Raw genomic sequence first — 25,525 nt, forward strand, 5'->3', positions numbered from 1 at the left:
TTTATGATAATGCTTTCTACCAGTTGGGATAAAGTAGAGCCTACTTAGAAATCACATCTACAAAGCTGACCAGAATATCTTAGAAAAATTTCAGACTGAAACCACAAAAAAGTAGATAAAAGGGAGCTTCAGCTGTTGTTTCAGCTAATCAAACAGGCAGTTTCATGTGCAAAACTCTACTGTAATAGCAGAATATATCACATAGATAACTTGTTTGAAAGTAAAGACCTCAGGCTGTGCTTGTGTCAATTATGTTATTTATACTTACAGGTAAAATAATTTTATTGGATTAATACAGTGAATGTTTGAACCTTCTTCATCCAAAACAGAAAAGACTTTCCCTGTTCAGTTCGACCTGGAATTGGTCTTTGAACTGTGTCCTCCATAGGGCAATTTCTTTCATCTGTGTAAACTGGGAGCTTCCATAGCACAGGGGCTGAATACTTATGCAAGACACGTTTCAGTTTTTTATGTTTCCCACAAACATTTCCCAACATAAAACCAATGTCACTTTACAATAATTGATTTTGAGTTTCAGTGTTTCAAAATAAAATAACATACAGAATGAAATTACAATGTACCATTGGTAATTCAGTAATATGAGAGCATTGGTCAGGGGTCTGATTATTTTGAAATACGCTGTATATGGCAGTTGATCTCAGAATATATAGATTTGGTTCTCATACTTATGCAGCCACAGAAAACACTAACCTGCAATGTGCAATCTGAAAAGGCAAGCCCCTAATCCAGAATGCTATGTGTGCACCATTGTTCACAAAATTACTGCAGTTATCCCACCTGAAAAACTGCAGCAGTAAGTGGTATATATATTAAAATAAATAAAAATGAGTAAATAAAAGGAAAGAGCAGCATTGTGCACAAATCCCTTTGTAAACCAAGAGTTTCCCTTTCTACTGAAGTGAAAAGGGAAGACTTTGAAAGATGACTCTGTAAAGGTGCAAAATTAGCATTCAAATTTTAATTAAGGTACAAGGCAAAAACACTGTTAAATCTTAAATGATTTGATATCTAATGGTTTGAGAGGAAGTTTTAAATGTACAAATGTACAAATACTATTGGTCTGAGAAAACAGATGAGAAGACTACATGCTCTATGCAAACTTGAGAGGCTTAACATAAACATTAACAGAAGACAAAAGTTCTAGTCTTCGGGAAAAGACCGGTGAGCCATAAATGGTCGATGGGAAATCATCAATTAGAGCAGTGCCACTCTTAAATATTTGGGGGTGATTTTTTCGGACACCCTTTGCTGGAAACCCCATTGGCTATCGATTAAGCAACTAGCAACAAGAACTGTAGGTGCAATTTTAAAATTCTTCCGCACCAGCGGTGGATATCTGAGTCTCCCGGCCCTTAAAATCTTCGAGGCCAAAGTAGTTTCCCAGATCCTGTACGGTGCACCGATATGGGGATGGGATGATAAAGCAGTTCTGGCCCTTGAGACAATTCAAACTAACTTCTTGAGGCACCTTTTGTCGCAGCCCCAAGGAACACCTGCGGCAATGCTCCGCGCGGAGACAGGTTTACCAGCATTAGGTGCTCGTATACACTTAACGCTGTTAAAATTTATAAGATCTTCCATGATACAGAAAGACAGGGAATTACTAAATTTATGCTTAAATCACCAAATTCACAAACTATTTGGGGAGTTAAAATTGAAGCCATACTACACAGATATCATATAATGATACAATAATTTAATTTAATAGATTCACATAAAAGCCTAAGAGCAAAGATGTTCCAACACTCCGAATATTTAGATCATTTGTCCCTTTTAAATTGCCGAACTGCTCCCTGGTATTGGCGATTTAAGCAAGATCACACCTGTTCCTCTTATCTTCTTCAGACACTACCTGTACCCCTTAGACATGCATTTACGGCAATTCGTTTTTTTACTCTTCCCAACTCAGAAAGAGAGGAAAGAATATTTAACATTCCTAAGGATCAAAGAAAATGTATTTGCGGTTTTAATGGAGCAGAGGACCTTCCACACTTAATTTTAAATTGTCCAATATATCAGATTGCTAGAGCAAAATTGCTACGGAAGTGGTTAGATATCGGCGGGACGAGTATGGAAGCAGACAAAATATGCCTCCTACTCTCCGATTCAAACCCCGAGATTACTCATAATGTTTCTCTCTTTGCATTAGCAGTTCAAAAATTAAGAGTCAAATTTGCCTCAGAATTACAAACAAGATAGCTGCCTTTATTGAATTCTTATTGGATTGTCATCATGCGAGAGCTTTCTAGATTTTGGCACAATTTAATGCTTTCAAATTCTACATAATTTTAACATTGTTTTAACTACTAATATATACTATATGTCTGGTATTGTATCTTGTGTTGGCCTATGGCCCTACAGTAAACTTGAAACTTGAAATGTACAAATATTTATATCACCTCCAGAAGTCTCTTTCTTTCTTCAGGTGTCATTTTGCTTTTGCCCTTAATGAGTTCTTCCAAAGATTTTTTCAGAGCTGCATTCTCTTTCTTATATACCTGCAACTCCGATTCAGATTTGGAATCACCAGATTTCAATCCCCACTTGCCGATATTCATCTCTTTGGTGCCCTTTGATGTCATTCCAGATTTTCTAGAAAATAATCAAGAACCATGGAAGAAAAAGCCTTTGCTTTGCAATAAGTTTCCTTGCAGAGACCCAAATGGCTTATTATAAATTACAAATAAATTCAGAAACTTGAAGTCTTATAGCCTGAGCTCAAGCATATTTACTCAGAAATAAGTACAACTAAGTTCAATGGGATTTGATCCCTAGCAATTATCTTAATGTTTGTAGTCTTGGTCTCAACTAAGTATAAACAAGATTGTAGTTCTCACTCTGATTCACAATAAGGCAGAATAGGTGGGAATCCCCTTTCAAAACTAACAGAATGTTTGCATTAAAATAGGCAACATTTCTTCCAAAGGTAAAAGCAGCAAAATTAAAAATAAACATAACTCTTCTAATGTGGGGACTGGTAGCTTGAATCAACAACACAACTGCAAAAAGAATATTCTGCAATATTTAGGATCCCTGTTGCAATGATAATAATGAGCTACCAAAACATCCCTTCATAACAGAATATATATAATACAATATAATATAATATATATATATATATATATATATATATATATAATACTGCTGTTTCTGCCACACCATCATTTGATGCTTGGAAAATGTAGTAGCAAAGAAAACAGTAAATAGCGAGGAAAGTCAAAGATAACAGTAAATTTTATTACATATGTGTTTATTATTATAAGGAACTACTAACAGACTTCCAGAAGCTGGACTGGGGTGGAGTAGCAAATGCCCTGTTATTCTCTCCTCCAATCAATGTGCAATGTATCCGAGGATAGTCACGTTATTTTGGCACCTAGACAAAAAATCCCACAGGAACCTCTGCCCTATATTTGACAGTACGAACACAATAATAAACTAATCATTTACTTCTTTCCATGATATCAAAAATCAGCTGCCTGAGATGGCTTTTTCACTCTAGATTATTCTTTTGACCATCACTGTTCATCACAATATTAAGGACCTGCCGCCCTGAGCTCCTACTTCATTTATAGAAATTTTGACCCCGTTGCAATAAAAAGGCATAACTTTTTATGGGGGGGGGTCCCTCTCTCGCCTGGAGCATCTTATGGGAAGGGAGCAGATCAGCACAGTGAAGTTAAAAATGAAAAAGAACAACCAGCACATCAAAAACAGACTTGCCAAGATCAAGAGGCTGCAGCATAGTGTCTGACACCCACACCCGCCCTTTTCACCTCCACACTCGCCCTTTTCACCTCCACCGCCTAACCCGAGCTAACAAGATGCCAACCTCTTTTTCTGTTTATCCGCTTTCTTATAGGCATAAGAGCTCCTGAAGCTGGAGAGGCAGGAGGGACCCGGCGAGTTCTAGGTGGGTTCAGCCGGCCGGTGAGATCAGCTTCAAGCTGACAAGGCGGCAACAGCACTGTCCCTCCCTTCCACCTTGTAGGGAGGGACGCGAAAACACCAGAAGAATGAACAAAAGAGCGCGGCGTTACCGCTCCTCTTCGAACCTACCCCCGCTCGAACGCTGTTTCCGGGAGTTTGAATGCCGCGGCTCCGTTTGACGTCATTTCCGTTCTGTGGAGCCTGGGAGTGGTCAAAATCAAGGCGTAGGTTGAAGCTCTGTTGAGAGGGTGGAGTCGATTATGAGGACGGAGGAGTGGAAAGAAAGTGACGCTTGTTTCGCGTTTGGCATTAGGATTGGGTGTAAAATGTTGTCTTTGAGCGGTCCTAATAAATGTATTGCCCGATTGTGGATTTTGGAATTGGTATGCTTTGGCGCTGAGGATACGTTTTAAGTTTCTGTAAACAGTAATGCTTAACGGCATGGGTAGTTTTAAATTTGCAAACATCCGAGTGGATTAACGTTAATTAGTTAATATGTGAATATTGTACAGATGAGCATAGCCTATACGTCAGAGCTTGTGGAGTGGATTTTGCTCACGTGTCTGTCATACAGGTATGCCTGAGAATAATATGACCGGCTCAAGATAAGGGGAAAGCTGTAGCTCGGTGGTAGAGTGTACGCATATGCTTTGCAGGAGAAGATTCAATTCATGCCATTTTCAGGTAGAAGTGGGAGAGACCATTGTCTGAAATCCTGAAGAGTTGTTGCCAGCCAATTTGGATACTGCTGAGCTAGATGGACCAGTGCCCTGACTCTAGGGTTGCCATATTGCCCAGTTAGCTGGGTTTTACCTGGATTCTTTGCATGCCACCCGGTGCCCGTTTAGTCCCTTAGGTGGCCTGGTTTCTCAGCTTTAATTTTTTTAAAAAAAGTTTCTAAGTGGTCCTGTTCTCGAGATATACATAAAAACGTCAGCCGCCCCCCCCCCACTGTTAAATCTTTCTTTAAACAGTACTGTATAGCACTTCGTAGCTTTAACCCCACCCATTCAGGATTGCAGCCAATCAGTGAAGCCAGGGTTGTGTTTCAGTTTGGTTGACCTCAGGCAGTGTCTAGAAAACCTCATTGCAAGGCCAGAAAATGGTGGTTCCCCCCCCCTGTTTATCTGAAAATCTCATAAATTGGGTAAGTATATACATTTCAGGTTTTTTTCCTCTTGTGTGCAGGAGTCAGATTCTAGACAGTGTTTTGAAAACCTTCCCAACACTTGCTTTTGTAAAAGCAATGCTAATCCCATATGCCCAGAGTAAATCCCATTGAATTCAATAGGACTTACTTTTGAGTAGACATGGTTATGAATGTGCTGAAAATCAACGGGACTTTGGAGTGAATGTAAAAAAGAATTGTGTTTCTGTTGTAACTCTTTCTGTTCCCTTCTCCAGTCCTATTTTAAAGCAAGTAGGCAGGGCTTACTTAGGTATTACAGTTTTTATTCTGTAGGAAAGTAATACTGATTTTTTAAAAACTAATACTGATTTTTCTGCAATGACCAACTGGTTTGACAATAAACTGTTATATAGACTGTATGAATTTATACATCTGCAGTGTGCGTGTATGGAGTCTTATGATTCGGAATTTTGGGTTGTGTGAATGAAGTTGCTTATCACTTGAGGTTGCATTTCTGTCCCTGTTTGAGTAAGCCCCACTGAATACACTGGGACTTGCTTCTGAATAAATAAACCTAGGATTGCACTATAAATATCTTTACAGTTTGTGTAAATAATAAATATATTTGATAGTCATGCTTGTATAAATATTTCTTCATTTATCATATTTTTGGTTTTTGGTTAGGAATCCTGACAGGTTGTGAGATGCTTAGTTTTCTGCCTTACTCATAGGAATCTTGTTGTGGTTGGTATGGTATTGCATTTAAGAAATCATGGTATGAATGGCCTGAATCAGTATAAGGCAGATTCCTTGGTTCCTAAAAGTGGGAAGAGACTCAAGGGCCATAGTGACTCCAACATTTATTTATGTATTTTTATTTACAACATTTATATTCCGCTTTATTGTAAAAAATCTCAAAGTGGTTTACAGAAAGAATTAAAACAATAAAATTATTGACAAAAGCATTAAGGACAGATACTTAAAAACATTCAAAATAATAAAACCAACAATGAGTTAAAAACAGATTTAAAAACACAATAGCTTCCACATGCCTGGAGAGGCTTGCCTCAAGAAAACTGATTTTAGCAGGTGCTGAAAAGAGGCGTCTGCCTAATGTCAATAGGCAAGGAGTTCCAAAGCGTAGGTGCTGCCACTTTACAGGGCTGATTCCTTACAAAAGCAGAACAAGTACTATGTGGCACCCATAACATGGAAAGCACAGGTTGAACTTGGCCTGGTAGCAAATCAGCAACCAGTGCAGATTTCAGAGCAGAGGTATTATGTGCTGATAGGATCTCACTCATGTCAGCAATTGTGCTGCAGCATTCTGCATTAACTGCAGTTCCCAGGTCAGGTTATGCTGCATGGGGATTTCTGTGACCTTGGCTGACTGGCTGCTAGGCTTTTTTTAGTTTGGGTTTTTGGTTATGAATCCTGACTGGTTGTGGGATGCTGAGTTTTCTGCCTTACTCATAGGAATCTTGTTGTGGTTGGTGTGGTATTACATTTAGGAAAGTGTTACTGCCTTTTGTGTTGTTTTTTTCCTATTTGCATTTCACTTATCTTTAACCTCACTCTGTTACAGCCATAGAAGCAACAGCAGCATATGCAAGATAATTAACTCCCATTACTGATAAGAGCAAGAATTTATAATTATTTTAATTAAAACAAGAAGCTTATCAGTACTTTGAAGAAGACTAGATATTTATTTTCTTTCTGAGCCCAGGACTGGGTCTTTCATGATGCCTGGGGGGGGGGGGAGCAGGAGAGTAGTCGGTAAGACAGACATCCTAGCATTGGTAATCTAAATATTCCAAGGTAAATCTAGGCATTTAAGGCTGAAAATGTTGCTTTTAAAAAAAAGATTTCTCACATCTTTCCCCAATTTTTGGTGGTAATTCCTAGGCACAAAAACAAAACTGGACAATCCAAATATTAATATGCGAATAATTTGCATAATATGCAAATTAGTCTGCCCGGATTTGTGGAACTGGAATATGGCAACCCTACCTGACTCACATAAAGTAGCTTCTTGTGCTCCTAAATATTTTGGTAACTGAGGTGGAAAATACAAACAGCACAACTGTGCGCTAACTGCATAATCCATTCTATACACATTAAAGTCTGAATTCAATGAGACTTACTTTGAGGGTACAGGATTGTAACCTACATTTATGTGTTTTGTAGCCTGCTACCCTTACTGATACCCAAAAACAGCTCCAAGTTTTTTTGGGCTCTTTGACAGGGTGATATCAGTGGGCCCTGAGTGTGCTCACCTCCTCTTCACTTTTGTTGCTGCCCGTTTGCTTACCTCTCAAGCCTGTTCACACATAATTCACTGAAGGGGGCATCACTGGAGTACTGAGGAGAGGGGTTACACAGTAAGTACCCTTCATGCATGTAACATGCAAAGGGTTTGTTCTTGGGCCCGGTCTGCTCCCAGAAGAAGAGGACATGGCATGTGGAAGTTCCTTCTCCTCTGGTTATTTGTGTGCTTGGAGATGTCAGCTTAACAGACTTGAGAGCAAGGAGGAGAAGGAGCAGATCCAAAAGGCTTCAGAGACTTGTAGTAGGCCCCCTACTGGAGAATGAGCCTGGGTAGGTTTTCTACCATACCACTGCCCCCATGCCACCCTGCCCCCAAACATTTCCCTGAAATGGGCCATCTTCCTTTGCCTGATGGTAGTGTGCCTGGTGCTTAATAGATGTTTGAGGTCAATACCCAAACTCCTCCTTCCATTGAAACTGAGCCTCTGAAAAAGGGCTGTATACATTCCCCAGTACATACAAATCTTATACAGATCTTCCCCCCCCCCCGAAAGGTTGTCAAGTTAGTCTGTTCCAGCAAAAACAACTAAGAGTCTTCTGACACCTCACAGACTAACAATGTTGTTATGGCATAAGCCAGGGATGTGGAACCTATGGTCCTCCAGATGTCAGACAACAGCTCCCATTATCCCCATCTAGTATGGCCAGTCAGGGATAATGGAAGTTGTAATAGTCAAGCAACATTTGCCATTCCTGCCATTAGCTTTTGTGGGCTACAGTCTCATTCATCAGAATCATGAGATGTTATACCGAGTTACAGGTAGATATATTTATTATTGTTATTATTACATTTATTTGTCACTACAAAACGTTTTGTCTGAAAGTAACAAGCCAGAGGGGAATGAAATGTAGAAAATACAGTGATAATTAACGTTATTAACAGTGACCATTTACAAAACAGTTGTTGGCAATAACACAGACATCCTGGCATTAGTAAGTTGACTAACACATATAAAAATATTCTGATTCAGTGTGCAACAATTATAATGTAACATCTCCCCATATTGTTAGAGTTATGTGGAACTCTGATACTCTGAACTCTATGCAGGAACATAGAGGAATAAGTCTGCTGCACTTTGCCTCACATACTTTAAAGTGCCATTTATTCCAGTGGCCTGATCCGCTATGACTCTTTTGATTCATAAGTGATTACTAATTAAATGGAAGGTTCTTTTTTTTTCATTCTTTCCTAATATACTGATTGCCTAAAATATACATACAAAAGTTTGTTTGTGATCTTTACAGAAGGGGGCGATCTAAGACTGTTTTGATTGAGTTACTGGATTAAAAAAAGAAATGAAAAGATTAGAGAAGTACAACAACCAATGGCATTGGAAAGAAGCTCATGAAGAAAGGAAGAATAATATGTTTTTCTGCAAATGTTATACTAATTTCTTTACACTTCAATAGCAATAAGAAAGAAGAAGGGTTCTGTGCATTAACATGAGGTATAAGTAATGTTTTATGCACATTCACATTTCTTTCCTGTAATCCATATGCAAATTCCCCTTTAAACCACCACACATAACAAATCCTTTAGTTTGCACTGCCAGAATTTACAAGCTCATACCAGTTTTTTCTAATGCCACAGGAGATGGGGGTGTCATTTTACACAAATCTTTTTTCCCCTTAGCCTTTAGTAACTCGTCATAGATCCACCCATCAGTTGCAGTCATTTCCAGCCTCCTCTTGTTGGCATTTCAGCCTGGAGGCTGCAGAGTGTATGAAGTACACATTTCTTTGAAAACTGCTGCAGTTTAAAAAGCAGTGAAAAATGCTTCGGGTCATTGTGGAATCTGCTGCTAATATCCCTAAACATAAGTTTGGAAAACCAGATCCTATTGTGTCAGTTATTTTTAAAGGTAAGGAAAGCTAACTTGTGGAATGTTTTAGAGATGATATTTTTCTATCTGCCAAGGTGGCACAATCCAACACAGGATGATCTGCTCCTAAAGAAAGTAATAATAACTATTGTATAACACAGTTTTTTTAAAAAAATGCTAGAAAGTGATGGGGTTGTATTTTCAGGAGCTGCTGTTTCAAAACTCCTGTGTAGTTTTGATGAATGTGAAAGTGAGCTGCACCTTTGCTTATAAATTACTTAGTTGCAACAGCAGATAGTAATTTTGAGTGTTTAGTTGGCACTTGTTTTTTAAAAAAATATTTTTTGGAAGAAGGGATTACTTTTACTGTTTGCCTTTAAAAATTAGTTTTTAAGACATTAATCATTATGTTATTGGACTCCTTTTTTTAGGAGGGTTTTTTTGCTTTTCAGACATGAAGCTTTGTGCTTAGCAAAGTAACCAACATTTAAGGAGAAAAAGAAAGTAGTACATTCCCATTAATCCATAAGTGTGAAATGTATGGGTTCATGCTACTTTTCTTTGGTGTAAATTTTGTGGTGGATTTTAGTTTGTGTTACTTCCTTTCCTCATGGTTGGTTGTAATGCTGTTACATTTAAGGTACATATATAGTCAACTGCCTTGCAGCTCATTAAATACATTAAACAGGAGAGCAGCATCAAGTTTACATATATTCCTGAGAGTATCCTTACTTGGATGCCTGGGCTGAACTGAAAAATAAGTTGTAACAGTTTTAGTGGACAAAAATAACTGCAGAGTCCTGACTTCACAATAGTTTGCATGAGGCTAAGATGTCTTAAAGAAATACAGTGTAATAAGAACTTTGGTCTGTGGCTTGATACTTAATATTTAAATGGCACAGGAAAAGGTATGAACTATAGTTCCCTCTATGCTTTACTCTTAGTTTTGATTTTTTTTAAAAAAGGTTTCTGCGTACGTGCATTATTTTAGGATATTCAGTATCATTCTTCTGTTCCACCCTTGCATAAAATGCAAATGGTGACTTGCGAAAGAGGATTTTATGGGTGAATCACCATCACCAGCTAAAGATCTCTTATTCATTTTATACAGCAGTCATAAGCTGACAAGAGCTATCCTACCCTGGGACATAGATTTATTTATTTGTTTAGTTAGAAAACTGGAAAGCAATAACAGGAAATTCTTTGTGCTAGGCCTGGGGCTAGTGTAAAGTAGTGCCATCTATGGGGGCGTGGCTATGGGTTGATGTGGAATAGGATACGACATGTGTTCCTGCCCACATCCCACCCACATCTCCACCCTCTTCTGACTCCTTCACCAGCATATTGGGGGAGTTCCACTAGCTTAGCTGTTATGGCATTGTATTTGGTATTCCACTGATGGAGCAGGGCTTCTGCTGAATCCCATAACCTCTCAACCAGTGGATCTTTAGATTTGGATTGTACCCTAAACTACATTTTTGCAGACTTTGTTTTTCTGAGACTTCACTTTGTGAAGAAATAAAGGCTGATATATCTATGGTTTATTTATGAATTACTCATGATTTACACAGCCTATGTTTGACTTGTTCAAGCTGTATTTACTTTGTTAAAACCTCAGTTGGCAGGATTTTTGCATGGTGTGCTATATAGATGGCTTAATAGGAATGCTAAGGACCAAATCATGTTACATGTTATTTGTATTTACTGCTTTCCTCTCAGCAGTGCAAAAAACAGGGGGCAGGGATTTAAACACCATGGGGTAAATGTTAAACACTACCTGTCCCATTGATAATTCTCCAGTCCAATTCTCTCTCCTTCCTGCCATGGCTGCTTTTATTTATCTAATCTAGTTTATATAAAAACATATCAAGACAGTGAATGACTTGATACCTTTAATGGGGTGGTAATTCTTTTCATCCTGTTTAAAATTCATTGAAGGATAGATTTGTGGGTTTTATATTTATCTTCATGTACAATTCTGTTGCTGAAATTAGAATTCTTAAAATGTAAGCACCATGAATGAGTTTGCATGTTTGAGGTTTTCTATGAGGCCCCAATAAAGTGGAACCACATGCATAAAGTCACAGAATTAGAGACTTCCAGGCCTTCTGGGTTCATAGTGAACCAGTCAGGCTGCTGATTTTCAATGTGCAAATTTGAATCATATTTGAGCAGAGGTTTGGATAAAAGGTCAAACATTTAACATACGATTCATCCCCAAATGCTTTTTTTTTACTTTTGGGAATGCTAATTGAATGGCTTCAATAGCACAAACTTTCCTGAAAGGGAAGAAGTAAAGTAGTCCAAAAGTACAGTAATTCTAGTGCCTCTAAGGGCCTGGGATGTGGGTGGTATTTACAGGATCAGAGCCAAAAGTAAGTGTGAGTAGAAGCAAGTCAAAAGTATGTCAAGTACAAGCAAAAGATACAAATTTAGCAACAAATTTATTAACAAGTATGGAGAATAGATTTATCAACAGAATATTTAGGCGCAATATCATTCATTCCTTCTACTTTTAATGCTCAGGAGTGTGCCAGTGCTTATGTAGCCAAAATGGCAACATCCATGCACAAGAGGGAGGTCTCGGCTAACATGGGGGAGCTATGAGGTTTGCAGAAGTACAAAACATCTTTAGGGAAAAATAAAAACCCTAAGAGGGAATTGCCCAAACTGCCAATAACCACTGAGCAGTAGCTGACTGACTGGGACAAAACCAGAAAACCAGGTAAGGGGGAAGGGACTACAGCAGGGGCAGGGAAACTCTGGCCTGTATGCCAGTTTTGGCCCACAAGACCATTTCCCCCAAACTATGCCCAACTTTCAATCAGCTGATGTCACTAGGTTCAATCCTCAGTGCTCACATTTCCTGTAGGGAACTTGCTGCTGAAGCAGATTCCTGCAGAGAGCAGGACTGAACTGTCTGCTCATCAGCTGAGCAGAGAGTGAAATCCCGATGGGTGCTGCTTCACCACTGCAGACCCCTTCTCCCATCCCTGCAGATCAATTTTGACAGGAGGATGGGACCGCCCACTTATTAGTCACCTGACATCAGATGATGAACAGGTGAGTGGCCACTGCCCACTTATCAAAGTTGGCGTGAGGGGTGGAAGGAAATGAAGATCCATTGGGCCAAAAATGCTCCTCACCCCTGGACTAGAGAATCAAGGAGGGCATGACTGACTGATTGCAACACTTAATAGGAGTGCTCCATACTAACATTTTGTGAAAGGTCCCCTTCTTGGAGATGATGGAAATTGAACCTGAAACTTTATGCATGCAGATCAGTTGCTGTACCACTGAGTTATGTTCCTTCCCAACTGATACCTGTTACAGTCTTGCCATGTTTGTAAACTAGCATGTAACATCAGGCTAGCCACTAATGGAGACATCATTACTAGTAATCAGGTAACATTATTCCTTGAACTCTCTCAAAGCTATAGTGTGCAGGCGGGAACACGTACTGGTAGTAACAGTGGGCTAGAGGCAGAGATGAGGTGTGTATCAAGGCTGTGAACACACAAGTTGCCAGAGCAAAGCTTTTCTATTAGCCACACCTGGAAGGGGAACAAGTTGATCTGCCAGGCAGTTGCAAAATCTCTTTGAAGCTAATTTAAAAAAAAACCCGCATTCAAGCTGTTCCCACCAGGTTTTACAATAAAAAGGGGTGGGGTTTGGCTAGTGTTGTGTGCCCCCATTTTCAGAAGAGCAAGGTGGTTGAGATGTACTGGAACTGGCAGAACGGTGTGTGTGTTTCTACCCAAAAGGAGATTGTAGGGCTATAGGAGATTACTTCCACCAGTTCCATCAGCACAGGGACAAAAAGGTTTGCATTTGTCCAAAGTGTCCATTGCATTGCAGAGGTGGCTCCAGCTATTTCCTAGTCATTGTGGGACATTTAGTTGTAATTTCCCTAATGAAAGATGTGCCTGGCATCTTAACCTACTGATCTTTACAGGACTTTATACATATGTATGTATAAAGCCGCATCAACCCTTTTTTGTCCAAACCCCCAATCTCACAGCAGTACTAATACTACCCTGTGTTACAGGGCTGATGTAGCAGTGATTGAGATAATATATGTGAAATGCTCTGAACACTTGAAAGTGTGCTATATAAATGCTTAGTATCATGTATAATTATTGCATTCAGTTCTTGCCTTGTGGATCCTTGCAATTGGGCTGAATGAAAGGATGAAGGGGCTAGATGCTGCACATTGTGATACCTTCTGTCTCTTGATGTTACAGATGGGGGAGAAATTCAGTTCAGTTCACATTTTAATGCAAACCTACCAAATTCACATTTCCAGAAAAAAATAAATGATCCAAAACACAGCTATCCTTTGAAATTCACTCTTATCCAAATTATGCAGTGCACTTCTCCAACTGGGCAAAATGGATATATAAATGAAAACAACCTATGCAAATGCATTGTATTATGGAAAATTGCTTGTGAAAAGGTATTATCATGAGAAAATGTATATTATGCATGGAAACATACAAAATGTGTATATTAGGAGAAATGCACATTAAAACGCAGGTGAATTTTTGTGAGTTGTTTTAAAAAAAATGCTAACTGATTTGGAAATGTGGCATACAATCTAAGATTGAAAAAAATAAATGAAACTGAAATTGATATATTCATCCATCCCTATTTGAAGCCATGAGTCCAATTTTTCTTCTGCCAGCAAAGTATAGTAGCTTTTTAAAAAATGTGTATGTAAAGCAATAGCCATTGGCCTTGTTGGCTGAGGCTGATGGGAGCTGGATTTATATCCCACTCTTCCTCCCAGCAAGGAGCCCAGGGTGGGAAACAGAAACGCTAAAAGCACTATAAAACATCATAAAAACAGACCTTAAAATACATTAAAACAAAACGTTAAAACATTTTTTTAAAAAACCTGTAAAATAATATATATATTATTACATATTAAGATATAATTATAATATATATATTATATATTAATTATATTGTATATTACATATTATATAATATAATAAAATAATATATTGAAATAATATACAATATAGGTTAAAGCACACAGAACTAACATCTGATTCAGTTTAAGCTGATAGTATTATAGCGGACATTTTCATATGCAAGTTGCAGATTTACAGTCTTTGTGGCCTGGCCTGAGTCATTATCCTGCACAGACTTTTTAGAAATAAAAAGTCAATTCCTGTTACAGGAATGTGAGTCAGTTCCCCACTCCCTGCATAAGGACTCATTGTCAGCACCTCCTACATCCAGTAGAGAAGAACTATCAAAGTACATCAGAGCTGACTGACTCAGACCTGTGTTAGAAGGAGAAGGGATGGGACAGCATATTGATTTGTGTTCATCCTCTACTAACAGTGCAATCCTGTCCATGCATACGTAGAAGTAAGTCTTGCTATGTTCAATAGGGCTTACTCTCTAGTAAGTGTGCTTAGGTGCAGCCTTCATCCATAAGTGTGCAGCCTTCATCTGTGATGATCCATTGTTAAGGGTTCAGAGATTCAGTACAATGTAATGCAGGAATGGGGAAACCATGACCCTCCTGATATTGTTGGACTCACACTTCCAGCAGCCCCAGCCAGCATTATCAACGCTCAGGAATGACAGGAGTTGTAGTCCAATAATGCTTACAGAGCCAAAGGTTTCCCACCCCTGATTTAATGTGTAAAATCTAACACAGCCTTGTCCAACCTTTGGGCCACAGATGTTGCTGGACTACAGTTCCCATAATTCCTGACCATTGGCCATGCTGGCTGGGGCTGATGGGAGTTGCAGTCCAGCAACATCTGTGGCCCAAAGGTTGGACAAGGCTGATCTAACACATTTTGGGTATCATTTTGAATTGATGTATTTCTACAGGAGACTGCATGCATTAAGAGTTTGTATTAGCTTTATTTATTTATTGCATTTGTATACTGCCCCATAGCCGAAGCTCTCTGGGCGGTTTACAGCAATCAAAAACATTAAAACAAATATACAATTTAAAACACAATTTTAAAATTTAAAACAATATAAAAACAATTTAAAACACATGCTAAAATGCCTGGGAGAAGAGGAAAGTCTTGACCTGGCACCGAAAAGATAACAGTGTTGGCGCCAGGCGCACCTTGTCAGGAACATCATTCCATAACTTCGGGGCCACCACTGAGAAGGTCCTCTCCCTTGTTGCAACCCTCCAAGCTTCCCTTGGAGTAGGCACCTGGAGGAGGGCCTTTGATCTTGACCGTAGTGTACAGGTGGGTTCGTATCGGGAGAGGTGTTCCATCAGGTATTGTGGTCCCAAGCCGTGTAAGGCTTTATAGGTCAAAATCAGCACCTTGAATCGAGCTCGGAAACATACAGGCAGCCAATGCAAGCAGGCCAGAATCGGTTTTATATGTTCGCACCGTCTGGTCCCTGTTACCAATCTGGCTGCTGCATTTTGCACAAGCTGCAGTTTCCGAACCGTCTTCAGAGGCAGCCCCACGTAGAGTGCATTGCAGTAATCTAATTTGGAGGTTACCAGAGCATGGACAACTGAAGCCAGGTTATCCCTGTCCAGATAGGGATGTAGTTTGGCCACCAACCAAAGTTGGTAGAAGGCACTCCGTGCCACCAACACTACCTGGGCCTCAAGTGACAGAGATGGTTCTAGGAGAACCCCCAAGCTACAAACCTGCTCCTTCAGGGGGAGTGCAACCCCATCCAGGACAGGTTGGACATCCACCATCTGGTCAGAAGAACCACCCCCTAGCAGCATCTCAGTCTTGTCTGGATTGAGCCTCAGTTTATTAGCCCTCATCCAGTCCATTTTAAGAAGTTGCATGCTTTCTATGAATATTCCACATATAAAAAAGCATGTTCTAAGTAAATCATACATTCTTTGAGATAAAATAAGCTCTTAAAGTGGTCACATTTCAACAGCAGTAGCAATAAAAGCAGAAAATTAGGATTCCCAAAGTTGAGAAATGCCACTGATGACATGCTGATGATCTCTTGATTCATCCCCAAGTGATTGTCACAATTGTCACATGGAAAGATAGATTGAAGGACAATTTGTGTGACTGTTAGGTGCATGACTGTCAAGATGTATATATAGAGTAGCCCTGTATGCATTGCCAAAAAAGATGACAAATGAGGACAGATATTTGCATATGTTTGCTGCCCTAGGTTCCTACTGGGAGGAAGGGTGGGAAATTATATGTATAGATGCAGATTTGGAAATAGTACACTGCATCTTACTGTAGTGTGGAAGATACCTTTGTGCGGCCTATGTGCCTGATCAATGTGCTGTCCAAGTGCTCACTGTTGATGAGCAACTTTAAGGCCCCTGCTCTCTCTTCTTCTTCTTTTTTTTTTTTTCAATTAATTTTTATTCCAATTTTCAAAACCAAAACAATACAAAAAGAAAACAACACAAATCAATAACTAGTACAATACAAAAAGAAAGAATATATATATATATATATATATAAAAGAAAGAATATTGACTTCCGATTTGTCATAGTTCAGCTATAAATCTATAATATATAACAAACCTATCTCTTAATAGATTATAAAATCACCTTCCTCCAGCGGTTATCTTAGTTGGTTTCAAATCTCATTAACATCATATCATTCTTTTTTTAACTGGGCAGATCTTCAAAGAGAAGGACCTTTCAAAGAGAGAACTGTCCTTTGTAGGGTAAGACACATGATGACCCTAATTTTATATCTGGGTTGATGTTTTATATTAACCCAGGTTTGGTCAGGATTGTGGTAAGGTAGTTCACCCAGTCACACTCATATGAACATAGGAAGCTGGTCCGTCTAGCTCAGTATTGCCTCTGCCCTGATTGGCAGCAGCTCTCCAGGGTTTTGGGCAGAGAGTTTCCCAGCCTACCTGGAGATGCCAGAGGCTGAACCCAGGACCGCAGGCAAAGTATATATTCTGTCTCTGTCATTGCCCTCATACAACACCCCAGAAGTGTTTGTGGTGAATGAGGTTAAATCAGGGTGTGTCTTAAACAGCGCCTTAACCACAGACACAGAAGAATCCAGGCTAGCAGAAAATATCAACTAGAAAGAGAAGAGGGTTGTGTCAATATAGTTAATCCAAAACACCTTTCTCAGAAGGTAGATTTATTATACACAGGCAAAAAAACATGCTTTATAGATTAGACGCTATGGCCAGCAATCATATACATCAATTCAGCCTTGTTGCCTGGTTGCATTAAAATAAAATAATATTTTAATATATTGTGATTGCTGTTTTATATTCTTTCACATAAGTAAGGCCTTTTTTGTTTATTTCCAGATGAAAAAAAGAAAACAAAGAAAATTGATAGTGAACTCAACCCTGTTTGGAATGAGGTGACCTCTTTTTATTTTTGCTTCCATAGTATATGATAATGCATAATATGTGTAACAAAATTCAATCGTGTGCTCTGTTGTATGGCATTATGGAACATGGTGGAGAACAAGAAACGTGTGCCTGTTCCCTGTGATTCTCTGTATCCAAAAATAGAGCATCCACATCTCTTACTAAGGTGTGATGTGCAAGATCTAGCACATATTTTATTTCAGCGGGAGATGAACAAATTTTGTTTCAAATGATATGGCGAAAGCACTTGTGCTGCCTTCTCCCCTCCTCCCCCATGAACCATTAATGTTTGAAGCTGCTTCAGGATGAAATCCTTTACACATTTACTCGAAAGTCAATCCCACTGAACTCAATGGGACTTGCTTCTGAGTAAATTGCATTGTCAGAAACAGGAAATAATGTTTCTAGATGGATAGCAGATTTGTGGAGCATGGTGGGGGCATGCAGGGAGATGACAGGGAGAGAACGTTCCGTTGCACAGACAGAAGCCCTTGCATTAACTGGATGACTTTGTTGGATACAACCCCATGTCTGCTCAAAAGTAACTCCGATTGAATTCCATGGGGCTTATTCCCAGATAAGTGGGGTTAGAATTGCAGCTTTATTTATTCCATACATCTCTTGTTTCACTGATCAAGATCACAACTGCTTAGCTTCACTAATGTTGGAGCATTTGGTGTTCCCAGACTGTCCACTGCACAGTGTGTACCCCTGTAAAATCTGTTTTAATGTCTTGATTTCTGCTTGCTGAATCTGAAACTACATATTCTAATGACATATTTGAACCTTATGGTCTTGCTCATCATTCATTGGCTTTCATATAATCATTACCTCTAATGACTCCCAAAGTGTTTCCCCCATGGACTACTTGAAAATTGCTGAGGATCTTGATGGACCGCTTAATGATTTTTCTGCCTGTTGTAGCAATTGTTATGTGCTGTGCTAGATGCTGCATTATTTTAACCGTATTTTTATTGCTTCTCTTATTTTTTATATTGCATTTTAGTGCATTACAATTTGCACCCCATAGAATTCCACATAATTCAAATTGTAAGTGTTCTTCCAATGTGTGCCGCAGATCACCTGAATTAAGCTTGTGGACCACTGATGATGTGCAGACCACAGTTTGGGAACCCCTGCTCTAGGGATTTTTATAGGGTCTAGGCTTCTGACCTGGTCAGGATCATGTGGAACTGCTGGTTGTATGAACTGGAGTCTTCCAGGAGATAGTGCTGTTCTTCGCCTTGGTAGGAAATCCAGCACTGGTGCCTATAGGGAATTTTCTCTCAAAACAAAACGCAGCTTCTGAGGAACAATTTTCTTCAGTGCAAGAGAGGAAAGGTTTAAACTCTTTCCCATGTTTGCTGTAATCCTAATAATTATCAGCTTCTCACTCACCCAACACCTGTTATTTACATTTTTTTAAATGTGTAGGTTTAATGCAAAACTGCAATAAACATCATGTCTAGTTTGGCCCTGACTATGAATGAATAATGCAGTTAGTGTTAAATGAGCAGCCTGATCCCAAGCATGCTTGCTCAAAAGTAAATATTGCCAAGTTCAATGGAGCTTGCACCACATAAGTGTGAATAAGATACTGGCGTCCTTAAAACTGCATTTGTTAAAGTGAAGGAACTGTTAGTAACATGTTCCTAATTCTTCTTTGTGAGCCTTTCTCGCTGATGTTATGCACCTTGACCCTTCCAGTTCTCTGCTTATAGTAAACAGTAATTTAGCTGATACTAGTATGCATTCTTAGGAAAGTTTAGATATAGAGATTTCAGTAGAGGATTGTTTTTTTAAGTCTTTTCCAGTCCTCCAGTCTTTTTTTATTCTGTGGGCTTTTCAAAAAGCAACCGCATAGTTCACACAATCTCAACTATATAAAAACTACATGCATGGCAGGGAAACACAGGTTTATGAGTATGATGTAAAGTTTAATTCTGGTACATACATATATGCTGGTTCCTGTCATCTTCCATTTTCCAGTATACTGGGCAAAGGTTCAGTAAAGGTTAGTCCAACTAGGGATGGGTTAGAGATTTGATTCAATTTGCATTTAAAGCAGAATTTATCAAATTCACAGTTTCCAAAGCAATTTGAGAACTGAAGCATAGCCACCCTTTGAAATTTGCACTTTTCCAAATTTTGCAGTGCAGTTCAGTAATGTGTACAAAAATGCATATATTAGGGGAAAGTGTGCTTCATATAATGTGGAAAATGGAAATGGACTGCCTTCAAGTCGATTTTCAAGGTAATCGGTATTCAGAGGGGGTTTACCATTGCCTCCCTCTGAGGCTAGTCCTCCCCAGCTGGCTAGGGCCTGCTCAGCGTGCCACAGCTGCACAAGCCAGCCCCTTCCTTGTCCACAACTGCCAGCTGGGGGGCAACTGGGCTCCTTGGGACTATGCAGCTTGCCCACAGCTGCACAGGTGGCAGGGCATGTAACCCCTGAGCCACTCACTGTGGGGTGATCTTTAGCTGGCCCTTTACACCCAGGAGACACGAGCGGGGATTTGAACTCACAGACTCTGGACTCCCAGCCAGACTTTCCTCCCCACTGTGCTATACCAGCTCTCTGTGTGCGTGTCCCAAATTCCTGCAGAAATGTGGAGAAGATTGAAAAATATGGAGAAGATTGGAAAAACAAAAAACTAAGAGAACTGAAATGGACAAGTCCTCCCAACCCCAGTTACAACAAATACTACAGAAATCAATGGGACTTCTTAATCATGCCATGTAAGCCAATCACATGTGTCTTGTACTTGGAAGCAAGCCCCACTGCATTGTGTGCATTCCTTTCAGTGGGACATAATCATGATGAACCTTGAGTAGATTATCCCAACGGTATTTATACATTTGAGATTGTCTGAACTAGCCTAAAGGCACTTTCAACCTAGATAACTAGATGTAAATATAGTCTGCCTGTATCTCATTGTGTTACTGGTTTAAAATGTTTATCCCTTAATTTTTTTATTGCTTATTCATTGTGTTGTTACGTTGCTATTTCAGTTCTAATGATTATACTAATTCATTTTGCACAGATTCTTGAGTTTGATTTGAGAGGAATCCCTCTGGATATTTCATCATTCCTGCAGATTACTGTGAAAGACTTTGAAACTATAGGGCAAAACAAGTATGTCAACTTTTTTTAAAAAATGAGAGGGTAGAGATTTATTTCGCAGTGCAGTTTGCTTTAAGCGGACAGTGACTTTTACAAATTAAATCCAGTAATCTTATGATATATGTGTATGATTGGATTTGTTAAGGTTTTAAAACTTCAGATATGGTACTGAATTATTTACTGTTGGCTCTTCTGCCTTGTGCATACTTCAGCTGACCTTTCAGCAATATTTCAGCACTTCAGGAAGGCAAGATATTTATAGATATGACATTTTCTCATTATTGCTTTACCTATTTAACATCCCAACAATGTGTTGGGTGTTGTACCCAACATAACAGTGATGTAGGCCACAAGAGTGGGTTTATGAAAGCAATGCAAAGGAGGTGCTGAGAGATGGTCCCATAACAGTAAAGCAAGGATGGGCCAGGAGGGAGTTAATTTGGAACTGAGAAGTGCAGAGGAAATGAGGCTTATGATCATTCAGGAGAGATTCTGAAGAAAATACTTTTGAAGGAAATAACTTGTGGGAGGGATGGGGAGGCTGTTCTAATTATAAAGCAAAGCTTTGCAAAAGGCATGGAGATTGGCTTTTGGTGACAAAAGAGGCCAGCGTACCCCAAAAAGAGATCAAAGACAGATGAGAAAGTGCGATGGGAAACTTTCTTCAGTAAGTTTAGGGTCAGGACTGCAGTCATATCATCTAGAAGTCTTTCTCATACTGCTGACTAGGCTATTCTGTTTATGATTGGTTCAGGTTAAGTTTGTCAGATGTCCACTGAGACTAGCCCAGGTCATACATCTTATGAAGAGACCTCATTGGGACAAAACACAGCACAACTGTATGAAGGACTAGAGCCAAATACAGCTACCATTGTGAAGTGTGTTTCTTTATGTTTTCCCCTGTTGGGAGATATGCATGCAAATAATGCTAGAGGCATCTAGGGTTGCCAGGCTCAGGGCCTGAGAATGATTCTGTATCTTTAAGAGAAGAGAAAATTCAGCCAAGTGCAGGTTTTCTTGCAACATTGTAATGGGAAAAACCATAAGGTGAAATTCTCCCTTCCCCCTGCACAACTTTTAAAGATACAGAAGACCTCTTGCTTGCCAGGCCCAGCCTCCAAGATGTCTTCTGTAGCTTTAAAAGTTGTGCAGGGGGAAGGGAGAATTCCACTGTGTTTTTTTCCCCTGTTGCAAGAAAATCTGCACTTGGCTGAATTTTCTTTCTCTTAAAGATACAGAATCATTCTCCGGCCCTGAGCCTGGCAACCCTAGAGGCATCGCATATGTGTTTATGCATGTGATTTTTATCTCTGAATGTCAGCCAGCATAGGTTAGTAGCAGAGCTTGGAAAAGTTACTTTTTAAAACTACTACTCCCATCGGCCCCAGCCAGCATGGCCACTGGATTGGGCTAATGGGAGTTGTAGATAAAAAAAGTGACTTTTCCAAGTTCTGGTTAGCAGTACAGTTGGATTTAATGCTAATGGTCACACCCTTTCAATTCAGGATGTCAGAAAGAGAATGCAAAGATAGCTGCCTAGAACTTTTTCATCTTGTGCTGTTTACTTTGTGATTCATAAGTAAAAATTTTGCTCCTAGGAGATGATTAAAAGTTGATCAAGCAAACCTTATTTGAAAAGGCACTTCCTGAAAACAATTTTCTTACTGTCACTCCCTATAAAACACATTACAAGCAAACTGCATACATTTTTACTGCTATGGAACTAAATCAGAAAATGTATACTTCCTTTTCTTTAATTTTTTTACAGTTTCCTGTTGCTTATAGCTTTTAATATCTGGTAAAAGACATGGAGATTTTTTAAACAAATTAATTATATTTTTAATATGTATTTAGCAGTAAGCTTAATTGAATTCGTTGGGGTTACTTAGTCTAAGGTAAGTCTGTATAATCCTAAACGCACTTACTAGGTAGTAAGCCTCATTGACCACAGAAGGATTTATATCTTATACATGCATAGGATTGCTCTATTAGTCTAATAGGTAGAATATATAAAATTAATTCTGTGTTCAGTTCTGATACAATATTCATGGAGCACTGACAAAATAGCCAGGACAATAAATTTCTGGAGCTTCTAATTTACCAAGATCACTAGGCCCATCCCCATTAAATTTATAGGGGCTGGCCAGACTGGTAGTTGAATCGTACATCAACACTGCCCATGTACTCCACCATGCTTGAGGACAGCAGGCTAGCTGAGGAAGTGCAGGGCAGGGTACAGTCAGCTCTGTTGTCCAACAGAGGAGATCAGGGCTGTCCCCCAGCGTCCACTGCAAGATAGCTGCCTTACTTTGCCTAAAGGTAGGGCCAGTCCTGATTACCCGTAGTCAGAATGTACTACTGTGGTTCATGGAATCCTTCTGGCATGCATTATCTGGTGAGAGAAACTCAGACACATGCCTACCAGCTCTAATTGAGTGGTCATGAGATCACACACACACACACACACACACACACACACACACACACAAAAGGATAGATTCTTATCTGTACTTTCAAACAGGCTCCGTTTAGCATCTGGGCTAGGATTTCAGGTGTTTCTTGTTTTCCTCTAAACCAAATCTAACAATTTCTGGGCTAGGGGAATATTTGAAGATATCAGCTGTGTTTTGTTTGTGTTTCACATGATGATCCAGTGCTGACCATTACAAATATTGGTTCTTTTATTTATGACTAGGGAGTTGGCTTCCAGTTATCCATGATAAGTACAAATAATGAATAAACAAAGGAAACCTCCTAGGAATAGTAGCTTCTCATTGCCACTTAGGCTTCTCATGCAAGACCTTTTTGCTTTCTGCAGTAGTAAATCCTTTTTTTTTTTAAGTATGCACTTGTTTTTCAGAATAAAGCGGCTCCATTAAATTGAGTTGATAGAAGTGCTACATCAGGGTTAGGGAACCTCAGGCTCAGGGGCTGAGTATGGCCCTCCAGTCCTCTCTGTCTGACCCGCAGAACTCTCCCCGGACCACACCTCTCTCTCTGGTGCTGCTTTGCACCCTGAGTTGCCTGGCGACTTGAACTCTGATAACGCCTCTTGGATGGAAGGTAGCGAGGGTGTACAAGTGTGTGTACAGACTAGCCTGCTGGGCAAAGGTAAAATTGACATTCGTTGTTCCACCCACTTTTGCCTCTGGCCCTGCCCACTACTGGCATGTGGCCCTTCTGGGTAGGTTGCCCAGAAGGGAATGTGACCTTCAGGCTGAAAAAGGTTCTCCACCCCTGTGCTATATGCAGAGTGGTTGGTGGGGCAGAGAAGGCGGGGTGGTGTTGCAGACGTGGCTTCTGGGCAGCAAGGGTCGCTGCTGCTTACTGAGAGGAGAGGGGGAGGGAGAGAGGAGTGGCTGTAGTGGTGGAGATAGTCCAGTGCTCCTGTCGCCATGGTGCCACTACGCATTCACTGCACTGAGCTCTCCGCACCTTGCCCCTCTCCCTCTGGGTAAGCAGCAGTGACCCTGGCCGTTCAGGAGCCAGGTGCGCAGTGCTGCCTTGCCTTCTCCAGCCTACCAACTGCTACTGGCTACATGAATGCCCGGAGATTGGGAGAACACATTTTTCTCCTAGTCGTCATAGTTTTGTCTCTGGGCAAAATTCACTTGGAATTTCTCCTGCCCAAGTCCCATTGCACTTCCTGGTGGATTGTGCCCTTTATTTGTCAAAGTCAAATGACATTTATGTCAAAGCAACACAAGCTGAGGGAATTCCATGCAGAGAGACAGGAATGAGGGAGGATTCTTACTTCTTATTTCTGCAGCTTTTTAAAAAAAGTCTTAACTGAGTTTGCTCTTTGGAGAATAAGCCTGGTAAGTGTTTCCTTGCAGCTGTGTACTGCCAGCAAACTACTCATTGCTGTGACATGTCTTTCCCGGTATTTAAAGCCAACACAATTGCTTCAAATTTTTCCCCACTTATCATAGAGCTGAAACTTGCTTTGACTTGCAGAAACTTTTATCATACCATACGATTAGACCAAGCTTAATGTGCAGTTGCTGTAGCAAAGATTTTAACTCACACTGGAAAAGTAATTTTAAAAGCCCCGACTGCACAATGTTAACACACACACACACACAGAGAGAGAGAGAGAGAGAGAGAGAACGAACAATAGCTACAGAAGACACCAGCCACGTGACTAATTGCATGAGCTAGGTTTCCCTTTTAAGGAATATGGGAAAGACAGGATGGAAGAAAAAAGACATCTGTTTTCTATTATGTTAGCTTACATTTTGAGATCCATAATTTTGCTCACTTTTTCTATTTTATATGTAAAAAATACAAATGAAGTGTAATATTGTAAGAATAAGTTCTGCTACTGCATAGTATAGCATATATGTTCATGCCACAGGAAGCAAGTTGTAACAAAGTCATGTGAAATGATTTTATTCCATATGTGGGACGAAAGATTAACAGTTGTACACATTTTTTCCAGCCATTGAATGGTTGGTAACCTAGCAACAGAAGAGAAAAGTGGTAGGTCAGAAACAGCCATTTCTCCACAGGGAGGAATATAAATTGACAGTCACTTCTCCAACTGTCATGCAGCCTGATCCTCTGCATGTTTACTCCAAAGTAAGTCCAACATTTAATAAGACTTATTCCAAAGAAAGTGTCCATAAGCTTGCAGCCCTAGATTTGTAAATAGAATTGTTCGAATAATTTTCAATTCTTTATCCCATTTAAAAATGAGTCCTGATCTGACATTTTATATCATATGGAAGGATATGTGCTCATTTGGGATGAGTCTATGTCAGGAATGGTAAACCTGTGGCCCTCCAGTTATTGCTGGGCTTCCACTCCCATCAGCCCCCACCAGTGAGGCAAAT

General features: G+C 39.8%; 2 protein-coding genes across 7 annotated transcripts in view; one reads left to right on the plus strand and one right to left on the minus strand.

The window, feature by feature from the left end:
- CEP55 (centrosomal protein 55) overlaps window positions 1-4,188 on the minus strand; it is a 29,974-nt gene extending 25,786 nt beyond the window's left edge. For 3 of the 5 annotated variants that reach the window (XM_061635521.1, XM_061635519.1, XM_061635518.1), the window contains exons 1-2: window positions 4,081-4,188; window positions 2,421-2,613 (exon numbers count right to left, since the gene is read on the minus strand). In XM_061635521.1, coding sequence (XP_061491505.1) covers window positions 2,421-2,613; window positions 4,081-4,136 — 249 coding nt within the window. In that variant the 5' untranslated portion in view covers window positions 4,137-4,188. Of the gene's footprint in view, window positions 1-2,420; window positions 2,614-3,853 lie in introns of all 5 variants that reach the window. The other 2 variants (XM_061635523.1, XM_061635522.1) reach the window with 2 other exon arrangements.
- Window positions 4,189-9,102: 4,914 nt separating this feature from the next.
- MYOF (myoferlin) overlaps window positions 9,103-25,525 on the plus strand; it is a 102,770-nt gene continuing 86,347 nt past the window's right edge. For both annotated transcript variants that reach the window (XM_061635516.1, XM_061635517.1), the window contains exons 1-3: window positions 9,103-9,270; window positions 17,501-17,556; window positions 20,611-20,702. In XM_061635516.1, the coding sequence (XP_061491500.1) occupies window positions 9,183-9,270; window positions 17,501-17,556; window positions 20,611-20,702 (236 nt within the window). In that variant the 5' untranslated portion in view covers window positions 9,103-9,182. The remainder of the gene's footprint in view (window positions 9,271-17,500; window positions 17,557-20,610; window positions 20,703-25,525) is intronic.

The sequence above is a fragment of the Rhineura floridana genome, chromosome 7 (genome assembly GCF_030035675.1).
Source record: "Rhineura floridana isolate rRhiFlo1 chromosome 7, rRhiFlo1.hap2, whole genome shotgun sequence".
In the NCBI taxonomy this organism is placed as follows: Eukaryota; Metazoa; Chordata; class Lepidosauria; order Squamata; family Rhineuridae; genus Rhineura; species Rhineura floridana.